The 24,228-nt window shown below is 36.1% G+C and overlaps 1 protein-coding gene across 12 annotated transcripts in view; it reads left to right on the top strand.

Annotated features, from left to right (window-relative positions):
- SNCA (synuclein alpha) overlaps positions 1-24,228 on the top strand; it is a 116,523-nt gene that overhangs the window by 52,305 nt on the left and 39,990 nt on the right. Inside the window, exon 1 of one of the 12 annotated variants that reach the window (XM_039468434.2) lies at positions 16,041-17,246. The exons of the other annotated variants lie outside the window; for them this stretch is intronic. Within the exon in view, the coding sequence (XP_039324368.1) occupies positions 17,088-17,246 (159 nt within the window). The 5' untranslated portion in view covers positions 16,041-17,087. Of the gene's footprint in view, positions 1-16,040; positions 17,247-24,228 lie in introns of those variants that run through there. 12 annotated transcript variants of the gene reach the window in all.

The following is a 24,228-nucleotide window of genomic DNA, read 5'->3' as shown; positions in this document are numbered from 1 at the left end:
TTTAAGGTTAAATTTTCATGTAGATTAAAATGACTAAGTAACCATTCACGTATTTCAAATAAAATACATAGTTACTATCAAAAGAAAATGACTGGATTCTTAAGTTTTATAGTCAAGAGTAATAGAGTAATATCAATTCTAAGTGAATTTCTAAGATCTGCTCAGCTTTCACTACTTTAGGAAGGAAAAACTTAAGAGAAATTTTAATAAAGATACCTCTTCACACACATGGCAGTGTTATGTTTAGAGAACATGACCCCAATTTTTTTATGACTGCATATTGAATTCTTATTACTCTTGGGAAGCTCCAAAAACACCAGTGGAGTTTCCAGATGTAACTGTGGCTGCAAACCCACCAGTCCCAGTGTTGGAAGGCTCTTGTATTCAGACTCATCTTCAGACCCAGAGCAATTAACTTTCTCACAAAACTTTCTCATAGTAGGTTGGGCATTAGAATAAATACTGCTTTTTCTTAGTGTTATAGCCTCCTTATTATGAATCCTTCTATGTTCTGAAAGTATTGAAGGCACTCTCTGCTGGTGATGATTCTCTTCTTCATCTGTTTTATATTTTTAAGCAATGGAGATATAAACTCGCAACTCCCCCTTCCCAACCCATCTTAGAAGGAGCAATACTTTAAAAAAAAAATTTACAGGCATCCCCTCTCCTTTACCTGAAAGATGCTTGATAGTAATGGCATCTAGATAGTGATGACATTTATACAAATGTGCCCTTTCAAGTCAAGTTTTCTCTGTTCATTAATAGAAATCTTGTACAACAAGCATGCAAAATTTTTCTTCAACAAGAAGCTTTTTTTTTTTTTTTTTTTTTTTTTTTTTTAGACACCCAGGCTGGAGTGCAGTGGTGCAATCTCGGCTCACTGCAACTTCCACTTCCCAGGTTCAAGGTATTCTTCTGCCTCAGCAACCTGAGTAGCTGGGATTACAGGTGCCCACAACGATGCCTAGCTAATTTGTTGTATTTTTAGTAGAGATGGGTTTTCACCATGTTGGCCAGCCTGGTCTTGAACTCCTGACCTCATGATTCGCCTGCCTTGGCCTCCCAAAGTGCTGGGATTATCAACAAGGAGCTTTCTTTCCCTCCTCTTATTACAACAATCTGAGCTTTGTGGTCCCAGAGTCTCCTAGTGCCTGTCTTTAGGTCTGTTTATTCACAGTGAAGAAAGCATGTCATATGGCATTTTCCATAAGAGAATCAGGCTGCTTATGCATGATGACAGAAGGGTGCCAGGCAAAAACATCCATCCATTCATAATCCATCCTCCTGTTCATCCATTGATTTGCTGATAATTATTGACTACTATTGAGTTGCCCTCAGATTTAGTTTCTGTCCTTCTGCCATGGGGAAATATGGGGAGAAGCCACAACATACTCTTCTTTTTTTCCCCTTCTTAGTATATTTACTTCTATTTTGTCTAGCCCTGCTCTGACTTCCTTGTTGTACTTCAGGTTTTTTATCATTGAAAGTTACTTCTCCGTCATTGGTCATTCTCTTGGTCACTTTGCTTGTTCACTTGTAAAGTTAGCTCAGAAAAAAATGACCCACAATGGCTACCATAAATCACAGACAATAAACTATGATACTGTATATTGTATTATAGGATAGAAATATTTAGATCCTTTAAAGTGTTTTAAATACAGATATTATAAAAAGACATGTATCATATAAATGCCTTTTGATTACCTCCTCTCTCCCTATTCTCTAGGCCAGTATTAGAAAAATCTGTCTTTATATGTCCATCTTTAGAAAAGCATGATCATAAATGAGTTTCTCCATAGAGTTGATAAACCCACAGTTGAAACACAATTTCCTCAGCATTCATTTAGTTGTCATACTTTTAAGATTTAATGGCAAATATGTTTTATTTCTTCAAAAGAAATACTTTAAAGTTTTAGTAAAGGCAGTTAGAAAAGGTAGAGATATTGGGCTGCTTAATCCTACTTTTCAACCCACAAGTGAACAAAAAACAATAGAATATTTTCCCTAAAATGTAGCTTTAACTATACTTAAATTTGGACTAAAAATGTAGGTATCTTTTCTACTATTGAAAAGCTGTGTCTGTAGATTAATGCTAGAATTGGGTGTAAAAGCGATATTTGTTTGGCTTGATTGCCAATGGCCCATTCATTTGGCTACAGAAGCAATAGTACATAGCAGTAGAAAATGATGATGACCTAGCTCAAGAGTGTCTGATCCATTGAAAATACATACATAAGAAATACATATCTAAAGATTCAGAAGAAATGTGTGTTTTCTCAAGTCCTCTCTAAAAATAAATTAAATAGAAGTTTGACTTTGAAAATACATTTCAGAACCAGTCTGTTTGTCTTTCCTATTAACTGGTAAAAAGTATAAAATATCTGGAACCCAAAACTGCTATTCTCATTCTTTAAAATGTTTCTTAATATTCTGTTGATAACTGGTGCAAGCCTAACTTTTTGTCTTACCTAATTCTTCTCACACCAAAGTGACAGGACTTCAAGTAGCCGTTGGATAGAAGATAAATAATAATTTAACTATTGATTAAATTTAGTATTAGAATTAGACTTGGAAATCTACCACAAATTGGACTTCAGACATTAGTATAACAAAACATGTTTGTCCGTACATGCAGGAAAAAAAACAATTTCATGTGGATGCTTATATTCACAAAGGAATAACCATCTGGGGTTTCCCACTGTTGTTCCAGAGAAAACTAGCAGCAAGAGAACTTTTCTGAAGGTATAAAGATATCTTTAAAAAGTGCCTGTAATTGTTGGTTTAGCTAAAGCAGGGCATTTTCAGTTAGTAATGGCTTTTAAAATTTAAAACAAGTTTGGCATGTAGGTCATTAACCTTGAATGTGTTCTTTACTGTCATGATTATTATTAACCACCTGTTCTCAAATCTAAAGATATTTTTCTTTTCTAGATCACACATTCTCACATTGCTAAAACAATTTCACCATATATCAAGACACGAAAACTGTAAAAGTCACACCTTCTACATTATTATTTTTAATGGAAAATTCCTAATGGAATACTGCTCTCTGGGACAGAGAAAGGAACCAACTGATATTTTGCTACTTAACTTGTTTTTATAACAGTTTTAAGTGGTTTCTGGCAATGAACATAAAAAACAAATATCTGGAAGAGAACTTGCAAAAGTCAGTTAATTGGCTATATCTACCTTGAGAAATATGTTATATAAAATAAATGTTAGGAAATTTTTTGTAATATTCTTATTTAGAAACTACATTTTAAAAGTTTTAAAAGTATCTAAGGCCAGTATATAGTCCTAAAGTAAAGTTGTGTGCCCCTGCCATGAGGTAAATGCTACACTATCCTCTTATTACAGAATCACTTACCTGAGAATGTAAGAAGGAGGCCTCTTGTTTAAGAATAAATGTGAGCTGCCATCAGGATTCTGCACTCATTTGGACACTTAGTTTTCTTTTTCCATGAATAGTGTTGCATGATACTGAGATACCTACCTCTCTTGTGACCACAGCTTATCTTACAATGTATCTAGTCAGGCTTAGAGATATGTGAAAGAGCAGTACCTAGTGGGGAAGGTATGGATTTATGAAAGTTTTACCTTCTTGAACAGAGGTTAAACTAGGAAGCCACAAGACTTCCAGTTACATTTTTACAGATTAGTGAAATATATTTTACACTTTTCTTGAATGATATTTTATTTGTGCAAACTTGTTACAAAGTATAGACAGTTGATTAATTGATGAAGTCACTTATAGTGGATTCTTACATATTGTGTAAGGGTATAGCTGAGGCCCTATACATGAGGCTCTCTGTATAAAGAGGTAAAATTCAATTCAGCAATTCAATTCAGCAATCACTTACTGGGTCTCTACTCAGTTACCTTCAAGGCTTTATAATCTAATTGATAAAGGGAGGTTAATTAATTAAGTATAACAACAGATCACTTAGTATTATAACTGCTAATTTAATTAATGATAATATAATAAATTTAAAGGAATGCATTAATAAATAAAAATAATATATGGGTGTTATAGACAATAATTTTTAAATTAACTTTATTATTATTATTTCAATAGTGTTTGGGGGAACAGGTGGTGTTTGGTTATATGGAAAAATTGTTTAGGTGTGATTTCTGAGATTTTGGTGCACTCATCACCTGAGCAGCACACCTACATTGTGTAGTCTTTTATCCCTCACCTCCCTCCCACCCTTCCCCTCTAGTATCCAGAGTCCATTATACCATTCTTATGCCTTTGCATCCTTTAGCTTAGGTCTCACTTATAAGTGAGAACATGTGATGTTTGGTTATCCATTCCTGAGTTACTTCACTTAGAATAATGGTCTCCAACTTCATTCATGTTACAGCAAATGCCATTATTTTGTTCCTTTTTATGGCTGAGTAGTATTCCATTGGGAGATATATATATATATATATATATATATATATATATATATATATATAATTTTCTTTATCCACTCATTGGTTGATAGATATTTAGACTGGTTCCATATTTTTGCAATAGCAAATTGTGCAGCTATATACATGCATGTGCAAGTGTCTTTTTAATATAATGACTTCTTTTCCTCTGGGTAGATGCTCAGGAGTGGGATTGCTAGAACTGGAAAAAATGGTTGTTCTACTTTTAGTTCTTTAAGGAATCTCCATAACTGTTTTCCATGGTGGTTGTACTAGTTTATATTCCCACCAGCAGTGTATAAAAAGTGTTCCCTTTTCACCACATCTGCCAAGGTCGATTATTTTTTTTAATTTTTTTAATTCTGGCAATTCTTGCAGGAGTAAGGTGATATCACATTGTGGTTTTGATTTGCATTTCCCTGATCATTAGAGATGTTGAGCATTTTTTCACGTTTGTTGGCTGTTTGTATATCTTCTTTTGAGAATTGTGTATTCATGCCCTCAGTCCACTCTTTGATGGGATTATTTGCTTTTTTCTTTCTGATTTATTTGAATTTTTTGATAGATTCTCTATATTAGTTCTTTGTCAGAAGTATAGTTTGCAAATATTTTCTTCCACTCCATGGTTTTTCTGTTTACTCTGCTGATTATTTCTTTTGCTGTGTAGAAGATTTTTACTTCTAAGTCCCATCTATCTTTTTTCTGTTGTTGCAGCATTTGCTTTTGTGTTCTTGGTCATGAACTCTTTGCGTAAGCCAATATCTAGAAGAGTTTTACCAATGTTATCTTCCAGAATTTTTAAGGTTTCATGTCTTAGATTTAATGCTTTGATCCATCTTGAGTGGATTTTTGTATAAGGTCAGAGATGAGGATCCAGTTTCATTCTTCTACATGTGGCTTGCCAATTATCCCAGCACCATTTGTTGAATGGGATGTCCTTTCCCCACTTTATGTTTTTGTTTGCTTTGTTGAAGATCAGTTTTCTGTAAGTATTTGGATTTATTTCCGGATTGTCTATTCTGTTCCATGGATCTACATGCCTATTTTTGTAACAGTACCATGCTGTTTTGCTGACTATAGTCTTGTAGTGCAGTTTGAAGTTAGGTAATCTAATGACTCCAGATTTGTTATTTTTGCTTAGTCTTGCTTTGGCTATGTGGGCTGTTGTTTTGTTTCATGTAAATTTTAAGATTTTTTTTCTAGTTCTGTGAAGAATGATGGTGGCATTTTGATGGGAGTTGTATTGAATTTATAGATTGTTTTTGTCAGTATGGTCATGTTCACAAAATTGATTCTGCCCATCCATGAACATGGAATGTGTTTTTATTAATTTCTGTTGTCTGTGATTTCTTTTGGCAGTATTTTGTGGTTTTCCTTGTAGAGATCTTCCACCTCTCTGGTTAGGTATATTCCCAACTATTTTATTTTTATTTTTTGCAGCTGCTGTAAACGGGGTCAAGTTCTTAATTTGATTCTCAGCTTTGTTGTTGGTGTATAGCAACTGATTTGTGTGCATTGATTTTGTATCCTGAAACTTTATTGAATTTGTTTATCAGATCTAGGAGCTTTTTGGATGAGTCTTTAGGGATACAATTATATATTATCAACAAACAGCAACAATTTGACTTCCTCTTTAGTAATTTGGATGCTCTTTATTTCTTTCTCTTGTCTGATTGCTCTGGCTAGGATTTCCAATACTATGTTGAATAGAAGTGGTGAAAGCAGGCATCCTTGTCTTATTCCAGTTCTCAGGGGAAATGCTTTCAACTTTTCTCTGTTCAATATAATGTTTGCTGTGGGTTTGTCATAGGTGGCTTTTATTACCTTAAAGTATGTCTCTTCCATGCCAGCTTTACTGAGAGTCTTAATCATAAAGCAGTGCTGGATTTTGTCAGATGCCTTTTCTGCATCTATTGAGATGATCATATGATTTTTGTTTTTACTTCTGTTATGTGGTGTATCACATTTATTGACTTGCATATATAAAACCAACCCTGGATCCCTGGCAGGAAACCCACTTGATCATGGTGAATTATCTTTTTGATATGCTGCTGGATTCAGTTAGCTAATATTTTGTTGAGGATTTTTATATATTAGTTCATCAGGGATATTGGTCTGTAGTTTTCTCTTTTTGTTATGTCCTTTCCTTGTTTTGATATCAGGATAATACTAATGACATAGAATGATTAGGGAGGATTTCCTCTTTCTCTTTCTTTTGGAATAGTTTCAATAGAATTTGTACCAATTCTTCTTTGAATTTCTGATAGAATTCACCTGTGAATCCATCTGGTCCTGAACTTTTTTCTTTCTTGGCATTTTTAAAAAAATTACTGTTTCACTCTCACTATGCCTTATTGGTCTGTTAAGAGTTTCTATTTCTTTCTGTTTTAATCTAGGAGGGGTGTATATTTCTAGGCATTTATCCATCTCCTCTAGGTTTTCTGGTTTGTGTATGTAAATGTGTTCACAGTAGCCTTGAATAATCTTTTTTATTTCTGTACTATCAGTTGTAGTACCTCCCATTTCATTTCTAATTGAGTTTGTTTGGATCTTTTTTCTTGTGTGCTTGGTTAATCTTGCAAATTGTCTATTTATTTTGTTTATCTTTTCAAAGAAACAGCTTTTTGTTTAATTTATCTTTTGTATTGTACTTTGGGTTTCAATTTTATTTATTTATTTTTATTTTTTGAGATGGTGTCTCACTCTTGTCACACAGGCTGGAATGCAATGGTGCAATTTTGGCTCACTGCAACCTCCGCCTCCTAGGTTCAAGTGATTCTCCTGCCTCAGTCTCTCAAGTGACTGGGATTACAGGCACTCACCACCATGCCCAGCTAATTTTTATATTTTAGTAGAGACTGGGTTTCACCATGTTGGCCAGGCTGGTCTTGAACTCCTGACCTCTGGAGATCTACACGCCTTGGCCTCCCCAATTGTTGGGATTAAAGGCATAAGCCACCACTCCCAGCCTCAAAGTTATTTAGTTGTATTCTGATCTTCGTTATTTCTTTGCTTCTGCTGTTTTGAGTTTGCTTTCTTCTTGTTTCTCTAGTTCCTTGAAGCGTAAGCTTAGATTGTCTATTTGTGCTCTTTCGGACTTTTTGATGTAGGCATTTAATGCAGTGAACTTTGCTCGTAACACTGCTTTTGCTGTATCCCAGAGATTTTGATAGGTTGTGGCATTATTATTGTTCAGTTCAAATATTTTTTAAATTTTCATATTGATTGCATTGTTGACCCAAAGATCATTCAGGAGCAGATTATTCAATTTCCATGTATTTGCATAGTTTGGAGCATTTCTTTTGGAGTTAATTTTTAATTTTATTTCACTGTGGTCTGAGAGAGTACTTGATATAATTTTGATTTTCTTAAATTTATTGAGACTTGTTTTCTGGCCTATCATATAGTCTGTCTTGGAGAATATTCCATGTGCTGATGGAAAGTATGTAGTTGTTGGGTAGAATGTTTTGTAAATATCTGTTAAGTCCATTTGTTCTAGGGTATAGTTTAAGTCCATTTTTTTTTTTGTTGACTTTCTGTCTTTATGACCTGTCTACTGCTGTCAGTGGAATATTGAAGTCCCCCACTATTATTGTGTTGCTATTGCTTTATAAATTTGGGACCCCAAGTGTTAGGTGCACATATACTTAGGATTGTAATTTTTTCCTGTTGAACTCATCATTTTATCATTATATAATGTTGTCTCTCTGTCTTTTTAAATTGTTGTTGCTTTACAATCTGTTTTGTCTGATATAAGAATAGCTATTCTTGCTCACTTGTAGTTTCCATTTGCATGATATAATTTTTTCCACCCCTTTACCTTAACTTTATGTGAATCCTTATGTGTTAGATGAGTCTCTTAAAGACAGCAGATATTCAGTTTATGGATGTGTATCCATTCTGCCATTCTGTATCTTTTAAGTGGAGTATTTAGGCCATTTACATTCCAGATTAGTATTGAGATGTGAGGTACTGTTCTATTCATCATGATAGTTGTTGCCTGAATACCTTGTTATTGTTGTTGTGTTATTATTTTATAGATCCTGTGAAATTTATGCTTTAAGGAGGTTCTATTTTGATGTATTTAGGTCTTTTTTCAAGATTTAGGGCTCCCTTTAGCATTTCTTGTAGTGCTGGTTTGGTAGTGCTGAATTCTCTCAGTATTTGTTTGTCTGAAAAAGACTTCATCTCTCTTTATTTATGAAGCTTAGTTTCACTGGATACAGAATTCTTGGCTGATAATTATTTTCTTTAAAGAAGCTAAAGATAGGGCCCAATCTCTTCTGGCTAGCAGAAGAAAGCTGCTGTTAATCTGCTATGTTTTCCTTTATAGGTTACTGGATGTTTTTGCCTCAGAGCTCTTAAAATTCTTTCCTTCATCTTTACTTTAGATAACCTGATGACTGTGTGCCCAGGTGGTAATCTTTTTGCATTGAATTTCCCATGTGTTCTTTGTGCTTCTTGTATTTAGATATCCAGATCTCTAGCAAGACTAGGGAGTTTTCCTTGATTATTCCCTCAAATAAATTTTCTTAACTTTTAGATTTCTCTTCTTCGGGAACACTAATTATTCTATTGTTTGATTGTCTAACATAATCCCAAACTTCTTGGGGGCTTTGTCCATGGTTTCATTCTTTCTTCATTTTTGTCAGATTGGATTAATTTGAAAGCCTTGTCTTAGAGCTCTGAAGTTCTTTCTTCTACTTGTTCAATTCTATTGTTGAAATTTCCCATTGGTTTTTGCAGTTCTCATGTGTTTCTTTCATTTCCAGAAGTTGTGATTGACCTTTCTTTATGTTATCTATTTTGAATCCACATCCTGTATTCTTTTTAAACTTTCTTTAAGTTGTATTTCATCTTTCTCTGGTTCCTCCTTGACTAATTTAATAATTAACCTTCTGAACTCTTTATCAGGCAATTCAGAGATTTCTTCTTGGTTTGGATCCATTGCTGGAGAACTAGTGTGATCTTTTTGGGGTGTTACAGAAACTTGCTTTATCATATTGCCAGAATTACTTTTCTGGTTCCTTCTTATTTGGGTAGATGGTTTCAGTGGAAAGATCTGAAATTTTCCCTTGTATCCACAACTTTCCCTTGTGGTCTCTGAGATAATCACTTTGAAGAAGACTAAATAATCACTGTAAAGAGTTGGCTGTCTGGCAGCTAGTTATACAATAGTGAGTTTTAATAAGATCATTAAAAACCCTGAATGAGAGAAATAACATAATAAAATGGAAGCTTTATAATAATTAAACTGATGGCAATGTGCAGAATGTTTTTAAAGAAAAGAGGTTAGAGACAGGAATGAAAATTTGAAGGCCATAATTAATTTATCTCAAAATTTCAAGATTTTAGAGTACACTTAAAAAGATATTCTAATTTTATAAATACTAACTCATATACAGCTGGCTTTTGTACAACACAGGGGTTAGGGGTGCCAATACCCTAAGCAGTCAAAACTCCACATAAGTACTAACAGGCTACTGTTGACTAGAAGCTTTACTGATAACATAAATAGTAGAGTCACATGCATTTTAAAAGTTATATGTATTATACATTGTATTCTTACAATAAAGTAAGCCAGAGAATAGGAAATGTTATTAAAAATCATGAGGAAGAAAAAAAATGTGTACCATTCATGCAGTGGAGGTAAATTATTAAGATCTTCATCCGGGTTGTCTTCATGTTGGATAGGCTGAGGAGAGGAGGAAGAGGAGGTGTGAGTCTTGCTGTCTCAGGGGTGGCAGAGGCAGAAGATACCTGTATGTAGGTGGACCTGTGCAATTCAAACCTATGTTGTTCAATGTTGGTCAACTGTGTATATTTTTACATCATATTAGGTTGGTACAAAAATAATTGTAGTTTTTTCCAGCAAACACAGTGGCAAAAACCACAATAACGGCCAGGCGCGGTGGCTCAAGCCTGTAATCCCAGCACTTTGGGAGGCTGAGGCGGGTGGATCACGAGGTCAAGAGATCGAGACCATCCTGGTCAACATGGTGAAACTCCGTCTCTACTAAAGATACAAAAAATTAGCTGGGCATGGTGGCACGTGCCTTTAATCCCAGCTACACAGGAGGCTGAGGCAGGAGAATTGCTTGAACCCAGGAGGCGGAGGTTGCAGTGAGCCGAGATCGCGCCATTGCACTCCAGCCTGAGTAACAAGAGCGAAACTCTGTCTCAAAAACAAAACAAAACAAAAAAAACCCACAATAACTTTTATACCAACCTAACATATTTTTTATGCATTCTAGCAAATATTTGAAGTTTAAGATAAAATATTCTAACAATAAATGGCCCATGCATAATTTTTTAAAGAGTATTTTTATCATTTTATGCAATAGATTTGTAAAGACATTTGAAAGATAATTTTCATGTTACTAATCAATAGGCTTTACAGGCTGGTGTAGTGTTTCTTAAGGACCCCACTATATAACACGAAATATCTGTTATTGGTACTGAGGTATTGGCCATAAACAATTCTGTGACATTCATATTATCTCCTGAAACTCTTCAGAATATTTGTCATCTTTAGCATTTGTTATCTTAGTGTTTGGCCTTGGCCTAGAGTGATAGCTCTCATAACCAGAAACTGAGATTTACATTAGGTTACATTTTCTAACAGGTAGCAAAGCACATAAATAGAGTTCAGTGGAAGGGCTTCCTCAGGAATCCAGTAAAAAACAAATGCACACACTCATATACACAACACACACACACATGGATATCTGTGAGGCAGGAAGGGAGGTCCACTATAGTACAGAGAAGCATCCTAGAAGGCCATCAAGGAGTGGGTGGGTTTCAGTTCCCACAGGAACATGGCATGGACCCAACCTAAGTGAGTACAGATACTTGTGATTGAGAAGAAGATTCAAGGTAGGATCCTAGGTATACACATTGAGGCACCTGGAGCAGGGGAACTAGGTCACTAGAATATTGGCTTAAAAGCACCCCTCTCAGGAAGGGGCCTCATATGCCATGCAGGGGGTTATATGTGTGCTGTGGGACACAGATGGCAATGAGATAATTCTATGCACCAGGCTCTACTACCACTAACAGGTAAACAGACCAACATTAAGGGAAATATAGGTAAAAAGGTAGGTGCCCAGTGATCAGTTCTCAGGCACTTCCAAGATGCAATTAACAGAAATGTAACTTGATGTCTGTTGTGTCCCAGGTCCAATAACTAAATAGAAGCGAGTGAGTACCTATTATGGTCAGAGAAATGGGCGGAGACCCATTACAGTGCTGTCTCAAATAGGTATGCGAAGCTGTTTAAGTATGTAGAGCCTTAAGTCAGTCTGGTTCTGGAATATGAGAGAGGGTTAAGGAAATCAGCAGGATAGTTTGTTGTTTTTATTATAACCAATCTCACAATCGTATGGTACATCAAATATCAAATTTTTAGAAATATTTTTCTATATTAGTCTTTTTGCCTCTAATATTTTAAAATACAAGATTCAAGATAGTTTACAAGGAAAGTTGATGAGCATGTGCTTAACAAATGATTTTTTAAAAAAATCTTTGTTTCTGTGATTCCATAATTGGAAGTTATAAAATTTCAGAAACAAAAAGTTGTGAAATTTCCATCTCCACTTAATCAATCTTATGTAACCCGTCCAATACATAAAATGTTCTGTATATACAGTCACAGAACATTTGTGCAGATCACGCTATCAGCAGACTCTAAGGGTTGGAAATGCAAAGATAAATAGACGTTGCACTGTCTCAGTCATAGTTCATTGTTATGGGTACAGTGATGGAAGTAAGCATAAAGTAATGTGAGAACATAGAGATTCAAGAATTGAATTCCCAAATAAAAGATTGTGGAAAGTTTCACAAAATTGTCGTTTGATCATCAGCAGCACCAAGCTGCTTCCACCCAGGCTTTTCTTTTTTTACATTTTGAAAAATTTCCCTAGGTTATTGGGGAACAGGTGGTGTTTGGTTACATGACTAAGTTATTTAATAGTGATTTGTGAGATTTTGGTGCACCCATCACTCAAGCAGTATATGCTGCACCCAATTTATAGTCTTTTATCCCTTGCCATATATCCACCCTTTCTCCCTGAGTCCCCAAAATCTACTGTGTCATTCTTATACCTTTGCATCCTCATAGCTTAGTTCTCACTTATGAGTGAGAACATAGAATGTTTGGTTTTTCATTCCCGAGTTACTTCAATTAGACTTTTAGTCTCCAATCTCATCCAAGTTGCTGTGAATGCCATTAATTCATTTCTTTTTTGAGTAGCATTCCATCGTGTGTATATATATATATATATACATACAGATATATCTCAGTTTCTTTATCCACTCATTCATTGATTGATGGCATTGGGTTGGTTCCACAATTTTGCAATTGTGAATTGTACTACTATAAACATGCGTGTGCAAGTATCTTTTTTCTGTAATGACTTCTTTTCCTCTGGGCAGATACCCAGTAGTGAGATTGCTGGATGAGATGGTAGTTCTACTTTCAGTTATTTAAGGAATCTTCATACTCTTTTCAACAATGGTTGTACTACTTTACATTCCCACCAGCAGTGTAGAAGTGTTTCCTGTTCACCACATCTATATGAACATCTATTATTTTTTGATTTTTTTATTATGGCCATCCTTGTAGGAGTAAGGTGGTATCACATTGTGGCTTTGATTTATATTTATTTCCCTGATCATTAGTAATGTTGAGCATTTTTTCATATGTTTGTTGGTCATTTGTATATCTTCTTTTGAGAATTGTCTATTCATGACTTAACCCGCTTTTTGATGGAATTGTTTGTTTTTTTTTTCTGGTTAATTTGTTTGAGTTCGCTGTAGATTCTGGATATTAGTCCTTTGTCAGATGTATATGTTGTGAAGATTTTCTCCCACTCCATGGGTTGTCTATTTACTCTGCTGACTGTTCCTTTTGCCATGGGAAAGCTCTTTAGTTTCACCAAGTCCCAGCTATTTCTCTTTGTTTTTATTGCATTTGCTTTGGGGTTCTTGGTCATGAAATCCTTGCCTAAGCCAATGTCTAGAAGGGTTTTTCTAATGTTATATTCTGTAATTTTTATAGTTTCAGGTCTTAGGTTTAAGTCTTTGATCTATCTTGAGTTGGTTTTTATATAAAGTGAGAAATGAGAATCCAGTTTCATTTTCCTACATGTGGCTTGCCAATTATCACAGCATCACTTGTTGAATAGGGTGTTCTTTCTCCACTTTACGTTTTTATTTGCTTTGTCAAAAATCAAAGACTGTTAGTATTTGGTTTATTTCTGGGTTCTTTATTCTGTTCCATTGGTCTATGTGCCTATATTTATACCAGTACCATGCTGTTTTGGTGACTATGGCCTGATGGTATAGTTTGAAAGCAGGTAATGTGATGCCTCCAGATTTCTTTTTGCTTAGTCTTGTTTAGGCTGTGTGGGCTCTTTTTTTGTTCCATATTAATTTTAGCATTTTTTTCTAGTTCTGTGAAGAACGATGGTGGTATTTTGATGGGAATTGTGTTTGATTATAGATTTATTTTGGCAGTATTACCCAGGCCTTTCTTACTTTGGCACCCTGTGCTGCTCTCTCCTTTTCCTTCTTTCTCCTTCTCTTAACCAACTGTTACCTACACTCTTCAAGACTTTCTGAGGGCATCGCATCTACCAGTAAGTTTCCCTGAATCCTTCTCTTCCTCCCCATGCTTATTATACATCCTTTCTCTTGGTTCCCATGGCACCTATACACACTTCTGTCATTGTACTTGCCAATTTGTTTTATAATGATCTGCTCATCTGTCTCCTGACTTAGACTATGAGCTCACTGAGAGCAATGGCTGTTGCATTCAGCTTATATCCTCGACATCATCCTAGAGAAAGAATACCCAGAGGTGGAGCTGGGAAGCTGGTTGTCCATGTAGTGAATGACTCTTTATGCCATGCTGCTTTGAATTCTATAGCCAGTAGGCAATGTGGACATACTGACAGTTTTTTAACAGGGTACTGGTGAAATCACTCTTGGATTTAGAAAAAAAAAATGCAAGTCTGATGACGTGCATATAATTAAGAAAAGAGGTTAGGGATAGGAATTCCACTTGAGAAATTTAAACACAAGTATAAGTGAGAGATCACGGAAGGTCTGAAGCAGATTGTAAATGTGAGAATATAAATAAAGTTAACGATTTGGGTGTGAGAGGGCGAGGGAGAGAGGTGTGAAGAATGACTAAGTGTGGATCTGTTTTTAAGGATTGAATGGAAATTTGAACATTTTAGCTAATCAGGCCTAATACTGAATTTCGAGCAAAGCAAAACTCTTGCAAACTGTTATTTCAAATGTGGGCTGAGTAAACGAAAAAATATAAATTCTCACATTATAAACTCTTCCATGTGTCTGATTTGATAGAGTCCAGCCCCATTGCCTCCAAATTCCATTGCAATCTTTGACCAGGAAACACAAGTGAATTCTATTTAACCTCAGAATTCTATATGACATCCTTTTGCCTTTTTTTTTTCTAATCATGTGTCTAAATGTGAACTTTTATCTGTTATAAATTGTCAGTATAATCATTTTGTTACACTGACAATTTGTTGAAACAATACAAACCATTTCTTTAACTTGAAAATTTTATGACTGGATAAAAGTATTTTTCCTCAAAACACAGAAATTTTATTACAAATATTTTAGAATTAACTAAATGTTTTTAATAGTTCAGTCACTTAAAAAGTGGTGTGATTACAAAAATACTTAAACTTTGTCTTCTAGCAATTTCTAATGATGCTATTGATATAATTTCATATTTTTATACTGATTTTTCCAAACCTTAGTAAAACATACTTTTGTAAACTCTTACACACAAAACTGGAGTCCACATTTACTACTGAATGACACATAAGGTTGTAAAAATATGCATGAATTTCATTAAGTAAAAGTTTTTATCTTTTATGCACAATGATATAAATATTGAATTAATTTTCAAGTGTATAGAACATTGATAAAGATTGTTATTAGAAAACTCAGAGTTGATTGTTATAAATTACACAACCTTTCATTGGTGGATTAGTGAATATGGTATAGGGTAACCATGTAGCAACAAAATCAAGGCTGGCTACAGCAAACAGAGGGTCAAAAGGATATGGAACTATGCATGATCTAACAAAACACTCAACATCTATGCTAAGCTAACATGTTTTCCTGGAATGTCAAAAGACAAAGAAGAAAACTTGGGGAACACTAGATGCATATAGTTCTGGTTCTTTAAGAATAAAAACATGAATGTTCATTGCAGCACTGTTTACAATAGCAAAGACCTGGAACCAACCCAAATGCTTATTGATGATAGACTGGACAGGGAAAATGTGGCACATATACACGACGGAATACTATGTAGCCATAAAAAACTATGAGTTCCTGTCCTTTGAAGGGACATGGATAAACCTGGAAACCATCATTCTCAGAAAACTGACACAAGAACAGAAAATCAAACACTGCATATTCTCACTCATAGGTGGGTGTTGAACAGTGAGAACACATGGACACAGGGAGGGGAGCATCACACACTGAGGTCTGTTGCGGGGGAAAAAGGGGAGGGACAGCAGGGGGTGGGGAGTTGGGGAGAGATAGCATGGGGAGAAATGCCAGATCTAGGTGAAGGGGAGGAAGGCAGCAAATCACACTGCCACGTGTGTACCTATGCAACAATCTTGCATGTCCTTCACATGTACCCCCAAACCTAAAATGCAATAAAAGAAAAAAATATGAATGCTCAGAGTGCTGGTACCTTGTCCAATGCAGTGCTGCCTTGGGATTGTACTGCAGCAAATATGACTCTGTCTGACAGATAGTAAAAGAAAGTGATACCTTCTTTAGCCCATTTCTCTTCATACTATATGCTTTCCTCTCTCCAAGTTAATATCTCTTGGTCTAAGGCCTCAGAAAAGGTGCTGATCTTGCTTTTCTTTATTCCTCACACCTCCCAGAAGTTACACTGGGGCACTATTACTTTTTTCCAGGCTTCGCCGTGTCTATTGTTTGGGTGAGTCACCTTCCTTTGTCTTCTTTCATTCTACAAATATTTTTGAGCTGTCACTCAGTACTAGGTGCTATAAAACTTACAGGTGCATTTTACATGCCTGTTTCCTACAGGTCACAGTTTAACAAAATGTTCATAAATGAGAATTATGAGTGCAAGTATTGAATCACCATACAGTAACGGAACGGCTTTCATTGGCCAGAGACTGTATTGACAGTGGAGATTCAAAGATAAACTAGAGAAATCTCATGCTTAAAGAACTTCCTGTAAAAAATTCTATAAGAGAAGTAGGTTCAGGGATCTTGGGAGCACAGAAGCAGGATGAGTTTAAACAAGAGTTGGATTTTGCCTTTACCTTGGTTTCATTTCCCTGAAAACAGAGCCTGAAATACAGTGTAGGGTGCAAGTAGTATATGTGGGTGGTAATCTCGGGAAACAGAAGCATGTGATGAATAAGGATTAAAAGCCAATATAAAGATACCTCATTGAGGGCAATGGGGGCTCTAATTCTGTGCACCCTCTCAAGGATTGTGCAGATTGGCTTTCTGAATTAGCTTGAAGGGCAAAAGGAAGAAACAGTCATTAGTTCCTGTCTCCCATTGCTTGAGAGCTGCCATTAGGATATTAACTTTCTGAAATTCGGCGGAAGTCCCCTCTTACTTTGGCACTGGAGATGCCCACAGGCAGAAAACAAAAAGGCACAGCATGCTTAAGGAAGCTCATAAGAAACAGTGCATCCAGCACTGGTGGAAATCTGAGGAACTGGCACAGGACTGTAAGAAGCGGTGCCTTTGATGTTCCTTCTGATCTGATATGTGGCTCTTCTACACAGGTGAGCAAAGGCATGCTGGACAAATGGATTCACACATGCTAAAGCTTGGGGCAAAAAGCACATATTAATTTAGGAAAAGGCAGGATGTGTGGCCTTCTCTGACTCTGTCTAAGGGTCAGTTAGAGAGGGGATGCATGTAAATGAGTGGCAGGACAGGACTTGAGATAAAAAGCCTAGCTGGGTGCTCTCATGCCAGTAGCTTCATAGTACACGTGATGGAAGCTCCCAAAGAATCACCTTAACATTTTTATTTTAGAGCAACAATATTGAGCTCTGACTTAGAGACAGAAAAACTAAAAACAGGAAGACTATTTTGATTATAAATGATGTAGATATAGGAATATCATTAACTTGAACTAATGCATGAAGCTACTTATGATATATCATCAAAAGGACTTAACTGACTGAAAACAGAGAGGGAGGGGAAAAGAATTCATTTGTTTTTATTTGCTCTTTTTTTTCCCTACTTATTCCTTTGTTCCAAGTGTGAATAAACTTTGCAAACACATACTAAAAGATTCTGCTCATTCACACTTATTTCTTTGATGAAACAAAGAAACGCTTGTGTACTTACAAATGTGTGAACTGATTTAAATATTAGAAAAAAATTTTTTAAAAAATCTAATTTTCTGGAGGTGGAAGAAACCTGGTTCAATTTTTTTACTGGCCATCTGCTTTGTGATTTTTGAACATGATATCTACAACTAGACTCATGTTTTGCTAGTTGGAAATTTTTTTTTTTTCAAATTGGTGCTACCATTATTATATGCTTTACTATTTAGCATTTGCAGCCTTGAAATTTACAGTTAATACAAATAATTCTCTATGGCAATTTAAAAAATACATGTAAAAGCAATCTACATTGCCACTGTAGCACAAAAAAAGAAAGAAAGAAAGAAAGAAAGAAAGAAAGAAAGAAAGAAAATGTCATCAAATTTGAATAAAATGTAAAATGTATTCTCTTCTAAATGCAGTACTAGCTTAGGAGAAAGGCAGGTATTTGTATTTTTCAGAATCACACTTCACTAAATGAATATAGAGTAAGAGCTATAACTGAAATATTGTTGAAACAGTGGTTATCTCAGATCTGAAGGTCATTCCAATAAAAGTTTCTGAGTTTTCATTGCCTCAATCTAAAAGTTGGCCTTTTTGGTAATAGAAGAAAGTAAAATAATTGAAAAGATCTCTTGCAATTTTGGAGTATCCTGAAAATAGAAAAAAAGCCTTCTTCTTCCCTTAAATAAAAGACAATTTGCTGATTATTTTCTTTCTAGGCAGATAAGAATAGTGCCTTCTCTCTCTTGTTAGTCTTAACACCTCACTTGTTACTATGTGTCAGAAAAGTGAGACATCATATGGAAATACTACTGATGGAGGTCATCTGACATGAGACTGGTAGGCAATGGGAAGACTGGTATGGACATAGGTGATTTAGGAGTGGGGGGATGACTTGGAACCAAGGAAATGATAATTGGCAGAACCCAGTGTGCATGTGTGTGCATTCCTTGTCCCTGTGTGTGTATGCTGTAGCGCAATGCAAGAAAGAAAAAAAAAAAGGCAGTTTTCATAATTTCAGGGATTAAATAAATCCTTGGTCACTTCATGTAGAATACTGGCTACTTGAAGTTATAGATATATAAACATAAATATATAACTATGCATTAATTAAAAATATACAAAGAAGAAGTGCCTAAAGAATTACAGCAGAAAGTGGCATAGTGATTATTAGACTTAATATAGTATAAATAAGGTGAAGCACGGTGGCTCATGCCTGTAATCCCAGCACTTTGGGAGGTCGAGCTGGGGGGATCACTTGAGGTCAGGAGAAGGGACCAGCCTGGCCAACATGGTGAAACCCGTCTCTACTAAAAATACAAAAATTAGCTGGGTGTGGTGGCGGGCACCTGTAATCCCAGCTACTCAAGAAACTGAAGCAGGAGAATTGCCTGATCCCAGAAGCTGAGGCCACAGTGAGTCAAGATCACACCACTGCACTCCAGTCTGGGCGACAGAGCAAGACTCTTTCTCGCAAAAAAAAAAAAAAAAGAAAAAAAGAAAAAAAATAGTATAAATAATAAAGCTCAAGTCTGTTAAGAGAAAAGGTACAGAGGAATGGTGAGATGACCTTTTTTTTTCTTTTTTGAGACAGAGTCTTGTTCCGTCACCAGGCGCCAGGCTGGAGTGCAGTGGCACAATCTCAGCTCACTGCCATCTCCGCAACCTGGGTTCAAGCAATTCTCCTGCCTCAGCCTCCCAAGTAGCTGGGACTACAGGCACGCACCACCACACCCAGCTAATTTTTTTGTGTTTTTTAAAAGAGATGGGGTTTCACCATGTTGGCCAGGATGGTCTCGATATCTTGACCTTGTGATCTGCCCGCCTCAGCCTCACAAAGTGCTGGGATTATAGGCGTGAGCCACTGTGCCTGGCCTTTTGAGATGACTTTTTAATTTGTATCATAAGGGGATGTTTTCTGTGATTGTGACTGAGAGGCCAGGAGTTAAGAAAAGATGGTCAGCAATAAATCAGACACTTACGGAGAAGAACCATAATAAGCTCTAGCAGATGAAATACAAATGCCATCATTATTTGATATTATTGGAATATTAGAATTAGTTTTGGTATGTACTGCTAGTACTGGTACATTTCACTAGTCAATTAATAGTTTGTTAATTTCTAACTAAATTCCAGAGTGAAATGGATATAATACTGAAACAAATTTTATTTACAAAACAGATTTTGTTTTTTTCTGTTAACAGTGATACACAGTTGTCCTTCAGTATCCGTAGGGGATTGATTTCAGGACGTCCCTTGTGTCCTGAAATCTGCAGATGCTCAAGCCCCTGTTATATAATGGCTTAGTATTTGTATATAATCTATGCGCATCCTATTGTATACTTTAAATCAGGAGTCCCAACCCCAGGGCCACAACCAATACTGGTCCATAGCCTATTAGGCTGTTAGATACCAGGCTGCACAGCAAGAGCTGAACTCCTCCTCCTGTCAGATAAGTGATGGCATTATATTCTCATAGGAGCACAAACCCTATTGTGCACTGCACCTGTGAGGGATCTAGGTTGTGCACTCCTTATGAGAATCTAATGATAAATGTAATGTACTCGAATCATCCCAAAACCATTCCCCTTCCCACATCATCACTGTCTGTGGAAAAATTGTCTTCCACAAAACCATTCCCTGGTGCCAAAAAGGTTGGGGACTGCTGCTTTAAATCATCTCTAAATTACTTATAATGCCCAATACAATGTAAATTCTATGTAAATCGTTTTTATACTATATTCTTTGGGGAATAATTAAAAAAAGAGTCTGTACATGTTCAATACATGTAAAATTAGAATTACCTAAGACCCAGCAATCCCTCCTCTGGGTATGTACTCAAAGGAAATGAAAGCATCACCTCATAAAGATATCTGCACTGCTATAGTCATTGCAGCATTATTTACAATAGCCCAGATATGGAAACCATCTAGGTGTGTGTTGGTGGATGAATGGATAAAAGAAACTGTGATATATGTACATGCAATGGAATACTATTCAGCCTTTAAAAAGGAGACCCTGTCATTTGCCACAACATGCATAGACCTGGAGGATACTAAACTAAGTTAAATAAACCCAACACACACACACACACACACACACACACACACACACACACACACAGAGATTGCATAATCTCACTTACGTGTGGAATCTAAAAAGAAAAAGTTCAGATATAAAGAGAGAATAAAACAGTGGATACTGGCCAGGCACAATGTCTCACGCCTGTAATCCTAGCACTTTGGGAGGCCAGATGGGTGGATCATCTGAGGTCAGGAGTTCGAGACCAGCCTGGTCAACATGGCAAAACCCTATCTCTACTAAAAGTACAAAAATTAGCTGGATGTGGTGGCGGGCACCTGTAATCCTAGCTACTTGGGAGGCTGAGGCAGGAGACTCACTTGAACACAGGAGGTGGAGTTTGCAGTCAAGCCGACAAACTGCAGTTGTCATTCTGCATGTCAGGTTTTTAGGTCCTCCTACATATCTTCTACTTTGTATCCTTTGATTTACATCTCCCAGTCTCCTCCCTGCCACCTCACTCACGGTAACCACTGTGTGCACTCTTTTAGTTTCACTGTGGTTGCCCAGGCACGAGTAAAGTAGGCAACAAATTTCAAGGGAAATGTATTATATTCAGTGACAAAGTCTCAACACAACTGCTATATCTCAGTAAACACTACATCTTTTAAATACCAGGTCATATCTATTATGTTAAAAATTCAAGGAGAGACTACATTAGAGATGCTATTAAATCAACTTCTAATTTCAAAGATATCTAAGATATGGAACAGTTATTCCTTATACAAATTTAAAAAGCAAAGGCTGAAGAAATTCAGCTATATAGATACACCATAAGGTGGAAAGATGCTCCATAACTCTTAATTAAACTGCACTTTGCACATTAAAGGAAAATGCTTCATTTCATTGTTATTTGGAAACCAAAGAAAGAAAAGACAGAATTTTTACATAGTGTTAAAGGGATTGTGAATATGTACTAAGTGTAAGACAGAAGCAAAATGTATTTTATTCATGTGCCCTGTACCATTTAGAGATAAAACTCAACTTCCTTTTACTTTTTTTTTTTTTTTAAGAAGACAAGACTCAGTCTAAGGCATGTATTAAGGTTTTGATTTGAAGTGAGCCACTGTTCTAGAAGTTTAGTATTTTGTCTAAAATGTTTATGCTCTGTCTTCCACCAAGTCTAGTTTTAAAACAATGTAAACAACAACAACAAAATACTTCACTAACTTGGATTTCAAGGTGAAAGAAACCAATTCCATGGTTTGGAAATGTCACACTTTTCATCTCTTTTTTAAAAAAATTTTAATTCAGAACATAAATTGTATGCATTTGGTGTAAGTTTTGGTTGGGATCTCACAAGTGTCAGTATTTCACTCTTCTCCATATCTTGATAGCAATAACTTGAACTAGGATCTTAGTAGCTCAAGCAGTATTGGGCTCAGAATTGGTGAAAAATTATTTGGCCGAGTGCCTGTTGCTGAGGGAAGAACTAATCTCAAGCATATTTTTGGAGCCAAATACCAAATTGTTTGTGCTTAGCATCACAGCACCAGGCTTACCCTTCAAAACCATTCTAGACCAATTGCCAGAAACATTCTGATTCTGACTATAGAGTTCTGTTCACAAATGACAGGAGGCAAGAGGCCCTCCTTGCTTTCAGAAGAAAGGTCCTTTGCTTTCTTCGTCGATGGTAGGAAAACCACTGTGGTTTTCATAACATTACATAATTTTTAAGGTGATTACTTCTGTAAGAAGTGCTCTTTCTACCTGTGTGTTTATAGATGCATTTTTTAAACACTGGAAAATTTCTGAAAGTAGTATAAACCTTGTAATATCAAGTAGATGTGGGGAATAGGGAACTTACAACATTCTCTCCTTACATTGCCCTACTTTGGCCTCTGCCTACTTTAAATGTTAAAAATGTTTGAAAATGTGTTGTTAACACTTAATTTGGTAATAGTAGCTGCTACCAAGGCAACTCTGTAACTCCACCCAGATAAAAATAAATCTTGAAGAGGAGTTTCTGTGTTTCTGAGCAAATATTTTTGTGAATAGTAGAAATAGATACCTGAGCTTTTGATCTTTACCAGTTTTATAGATACATGTTTATAGTTATACATTTTTATTCATACATTTTAGATAAATAACCTTAAAAGAAATTTATTCACCTTGTAAAAATCAAGTACTTTCTCAATAGACTAATAAACTTCAGTTTTTTTTTGAGACAGGGTCTCATTCTATTGCCCATACTGGAATGCAGTGGTGCAATTCTCCTGCCTCAGCCTCCTCCCCAGTAGCTGGGATTACAGATGCATGCCACCATGCCCAGCTGTTTTTTGTGTTTTTAGTAGAGACGGGGTTTTACCATGTTGGCCAGCTGTGAGAAACTCTGTTGCCCAGGCTGGAGTGCAGTGATGTGATCTCGGCTCACTGCAACCTCCGCCTCCTGGGTTTAAGTCATTCTCCTGCCTCAACCTCCCAAGTAGCTAGGACTACAGGCTGTGTGCCACCATACCTAGCTAATTTTTGTATTTTTAGAAGAGATGAGGTTTCACCACATCGTCCAGGATAGTCTCGATCTTTTGAACTCATGATTCACCCAGCTCGGCCTCCCAAAGTGCTGGGATTACAGATGTGAGCCACTGTGCCCAGCCTGTGATAAATGTTTTAAGGTTGCTTTTGCAGCCAGCTGTTTGTCTATCTTATTTCATTCTTAATCTCACTATCCAATATTTTCTGTTTAAGTTCTTTCAGTAAATATTAAATGCTTGTGACTTCAGTCTTATCCTGGGGAAACACTGGTAATGACAAAAACACATATTTCAACCTAAGATACAATAGAAACAGAATGCCAGTTATTCATGGGAAAGAATAGACTTCTGTATTTAAAATAACTTATTTTTCTCTGTGTTTTAAAATCATGCTTCCTTAATCAATTGTAAGCCTCTTGAGTATAATTTATATACCTAAATATAAATAATTCAGTAGCAATGATAACTGAAAACAGGATACATATAATGAATTAGCTAAATTACCCTAAATTCTCATCCATTTCAAAAATAGCTTTGTACTTTTTTCAGATTTTGTTAGAGGAACAGTCAATAAAAAAATTTATTCAATGTACCCCAAAAGCTAAAATGCAATAAAAAAATTGATTCAATGAACACTTCAGATGTCAAGATTCTTACCCACCTAGACAACAGTAACCTAAGTAAAGATTTTGCTCCTGGGCTCTGTGCTCACCAGCAGAAGGGGTAACATGGCTTTTTAGGACAACCTTACTTGACCATTTACTTCTTTGACACTAGGGGTATTCTCAGATCAGCAGGTCCTTTCCTCTACCTACCCATTTGAGGCTCATAAGAAGTCTCAGAGGCAGAGAATTTATGATTGGGAACAGTAC

Source organism: Saimiri boliviensis, chromosome 3 (genome assembly GCF_048565385.1).
Source record: "Saimiri boliviensis isolate mSaiBol1 chromosome 3, mSaiBol1.pri, whole genome shotgun sequence".
Taxonomy (NCBI): domain Eukaryota; kingdom Metazoa; phylum Chordata; class Mammalia; order Primates; family Cebidae; genus Saimiri; species Saimiri boliviensis.
The sequence above is the reverse complement of the archived record's forward strand: the minus strand, read 5'-3'. Positions and strand labels throughout refer to the sequence as shown.